General features: G+C 43.4%; 2 protein-coding genes across 3 annotated transcripts; one reads left to right on the top strand and one right to left on the bottom strand.

Annotated features, from left to right (window-relative positions):
• Window positions 1-149: 149 nt before the first annotated feature.
• LOC131124813 (ependymin-2-like) lies at window positions 150-1,749 on the top strand. The gene is made up of 6 exons (XM_058065604.1): window positions 150-365; window positions 473-507; window positions 594-728; window positions 859-1,045; window positions 1,132-1,219; window positions 1,324-1,749. Exons 1-6 carry the CDS (start codon window positions 299-301, stop codon window positions 1,439-1,441), a joined length of 630 nt encoding a protein of 209 aa, XP_057921587.1. The 5' UTR covers window positions 150-298; the 3' UTR covers window positions 1,442-1,749.
• cskmt (citrate synthase lysine methyltransferase) lies at window positions 581-3,285 on the bottom strand. 2 transcript variants are annotated; one of them, XM_058065603.1, is made up of 2 exons: window positions 2,936-3,285; window positions 581-2,541 (listed from the first exon to the last, which is right to left on the bottom strand). In XM_058065603.1, the coding sequence occupies exon 2, from the start codon at window positions 2,522-2,524 to the stop codon at window positions 1,856-1,858; it is 669 nt and encodes a 222-aa protein (XP_057921586.1). In that variant the 5' UTR covers window positions 2,525-2,541; window positions 2,936-3,285; the 3' UTR covers window positions 581-1,855. The 2 variants fall into 2 exon arrangements, with proteins under 2 accessions (XP_057921586.1, XP_057921585.1); XM_058065602.1 differs by having other exon boundaries at window positions 592-2,541; window positions 2,880-3,285.
• Window positions 3,286-3,323: the final 38 nt, after the last annotated feature.

The following is a 3,323-nucleotide window of genomic DNA, read 5'->3' as shown; positions in this document are numbered from 1 at the left end:
CTGGTATTCATATAATATGACTATGACATTACTTTCTGGTTGTTATGACAATCAACCTATTGCTTTATTGGTGTCCATTGCCCCACTGACCCTTGAAGCCAATCCTCCTTTAAACGTGTTCAGTTGGTTAGAGGTTTCTATTTGCTTTGACTGTGTCATCTAAGGTTTAGCAGGTGGTCATTAAGCGGCATAAAGAGGCTGAACTTTATCCCAGTGTGAGTGTGCTGGTGTTTATAAGGAAGTAGCTCCTCCTTCCTTATTCATTGTTGCCAGTGTGGAAGCTTTGCGAGGTACAAACATGCAGGTTCTAGTTGTGTTTGCTTGCTTTCTAGCAGCTTGTCTGGCCCAGAAGCCTCGCCCGTGCAGTAAGTACATGGAGGACAGGAATGCTGGTCTGGCTGGTCTGAGTCTATGCATTTCTTTCTTTCCAAATTTTTACTATGCTAACTTCTGCTTTTTGTCTGCCAAACAGTGAGCCCTCCTCTTCTGAGTGGCGAAATGTCAGTGGTGCGTATTTGTCTGTGTGCTGCGTTGTAAAGGATTGCCTGAACACAACAAAAATATGAGCTCATCAAAACGTTGTTTTTGTGCAGGCCACACAAAATGAAAAGCTGTTTGCTTTCATTCGCTACCTCTATGACGCTTTGGGAGAGAGGGTCAGGCTCCAAGAGATGGGATATTACCAGAATCAGTCCTTCACCTATGATGCTCTTTTGCTCTTCAGAGAGGTGCTCAATCATATTCAAATCAAATCTTTAACACTTAAAAATGTAACCAGCTTACAATTAAAGGTGTGTTGAAGAGGTATGACCTTTGACTTCAGAAGGAATAAGGCAAAAAAGCAACTGTACCTTGCAGGCCACCATGTACGAGATCAACAATCAAGACCACACATGCAAGAGGAAGCCCCTGAAGGTCGATTTCCACCCGATGGCAATCCCGAAGAACGCCACTCTGTTGGGTCAGGCTGTTTTGGGAAGCTCCTCCGGCCCGGGTGAGGGGCTCCTCGTCAACTCGTGGACGGGCACCATTCCCAACACTGGAGGTGAAAATGAAGCGAGTACAGAAGTCAGAAATACGCTCATTATTCATCTCCACACGTGATGACCCTCACCTTCATCCTTCCTGCAGGACATTACTTGAGCACAGTCACCGAATTTGGATGCATACCTATCTCCACGGCCTACCAAACTAAGTCTTTTGGATGGATGGTGACAAGGTCAGTGGAATACATATAGTGACAATTACTGTTGTTCATTAAACAAAGGTGGTTGCGTAAAAGTCAATATCAACAACTTACCAGGTGTCATTATTTTTTGGCAGTTTCGTCAACAATGTCATTGGTATCCTGGACCCCAGTCAGCTCAATCCACCAGACTTCTGCCAAGACGCGTCACACGAGGAGCCAGTTGATTTCTTCAGCTTGTTCCAGATGAAATGAGTGTGTGTTTTCAAGTGATACAAGATGTCAAGTCACTCGTCAACTTATTATGCATAAGAGAAAATGAGCCTGTAACAAATATTCCTGCTTTTGCAACATTTTGGGGTTACTTGTAGTCCTTAAATTACACTTCAATCATGCTAACATACACACTGTCCTCCGGATACGGAATATAAGTTGTTTACATTAGCGAAAAACACTTACATACGATGTTTTGGACCTCAAGTGGTCAGTTTTTTTATTGTCGTTTTTTAAACTAAATTTTGGCATTTGGTGATTTGTTTTTTAACTCAATAAACGAATATCAAAACAATGTCCTATAATGTGTGAATTGACACTGCCTGTGACCGCCATTTGCAGGGAAAAACTTAATACATTTTTATTAACCAATTATCTCACATGAAGACTGTCAGTTCAGTTCTGCACAGTCAGGCGAGGGGTCACTTGGTAGCAGTAGTAACACACTCCCCTCATTTCCCCTACTTCCTGCAGCCCAATATTTACCCCCCCTGCACACCTCTCCCGTGCTTCTGTCTCCAACCACAACAGCCTGGCATCTGGGTCCTCATCAGAGAACTGGAGCAGAGACCCTGAATGCCGCAAGGCCTTTAAACACTGTTTCAGCACCAGGCCAGCCTTCCCTCGCCCTTCCTTGGACCTCAGTAGGGCATCTGTGGTGCCCTTGTCAACTATGAGGTCCACACTACCGGGACCAAAGTGTTTGTGCAGCAGCGTGCAGTCTAGTTCCACAAAGTCCAGCTGAGAAAATGAGTTGAGAGGCTGGACAGCATTGGCCAGTATGTGGTCCTGCATGAGCTGCACAGCAACAGGGGAAATGTCAGCACATGTGACCCGCACCGGCACACAACAGTGCTGGTAAATGGAGGGACCCAACGCAGAGGTGCCGCAGCCCATGTCCAGGACTTGGAGTGGCCGGGCCTCAGAGCTGGACTTGGTCTGTAGTAAGGGCATGATCAAGTTTTGGACAGCTGCAAAGCCGAAGAACCACTCGAAGTTCTTGAACGTGGTTGTTCTGCCGCTGCTCTCAGAATAGAAGCGGTCCCAGGTGGCTTTCTTGTCCATGTTTTCAATCAGTTCAGCTGGACAGACAGAAAGGACAGGACTAATGAGCTCTTTGTTATATCTGACATGTCGTGTTGTATTGTATTGTATTGTATTGTATGCAAGTTTCAACACACTACGCTTCTATTCATGTTTAAATGCATAGTGGTTATTGGCTGAACGCAACATCACGGTAACGTTTGAGCAAAAACGTATAAACAATGCAATTTAAACGCGCACGTCTGTAAACTCACTAGGTCAACAGTTAGCATTTAAGCTATCGTAGCAATGAGCGAAGTGCCAATACAGCGTCACACAAGAAAATGTGGCAGGGGGAAATTATTAACAGTAATACATTTACCACCACGAAACATACACGTAAGAGACGAATGAAGTCGCAACTTTAAAGATGAAAAGGTTGTACGACTTAACGTCTTTAACAACACCCGTGTCATCTTCGCTTGCCTTGGAGATTAAATATTTGACAGGAGCGCTCACTCCCAACCTAAAGCCGGCGAATTGAAACGTTTGGTCGTTTCATCTTTTGCTATCAGCATGTGAATAATTCATATACATTGAACATCTTAAGTAGCATTTTGTCGTAGAAAATGTCTGAAACAGTTCTAGAGATTTATACTTTTACAAATGTTGATAAAGTTAATATGGCTGTCAGTAGGTCAGTACGGGATCGATACTTTCATTATGAGATCGATGTTTGTTATCTTCTGTTTATGCCTTCAAATTTTGTTTTTCAAATATATACAGTATTTACATGTTGTCATATTATTAACGTATTGTTGTATTTATATATTGTAATTGT

Source organism: Doryrhamphus excisus, chromosome 3 (assembly GCF_030265055.1).
Source record: "Doryrhamphus excisus isolate RoL2022-K1 chromosome 3, RoL_Dexc_1.0, whole genome shotgun sequence".
NCBI lineage: Eukaryota > Metazoa > Chordata > Actinopteri > Syngnathiformes > Syngnathidae > Doryrhamphus > Doryrhamphus excisus.
This window is presented reverse-complemented; position numbering and strand designations above follow the sequence as displayed.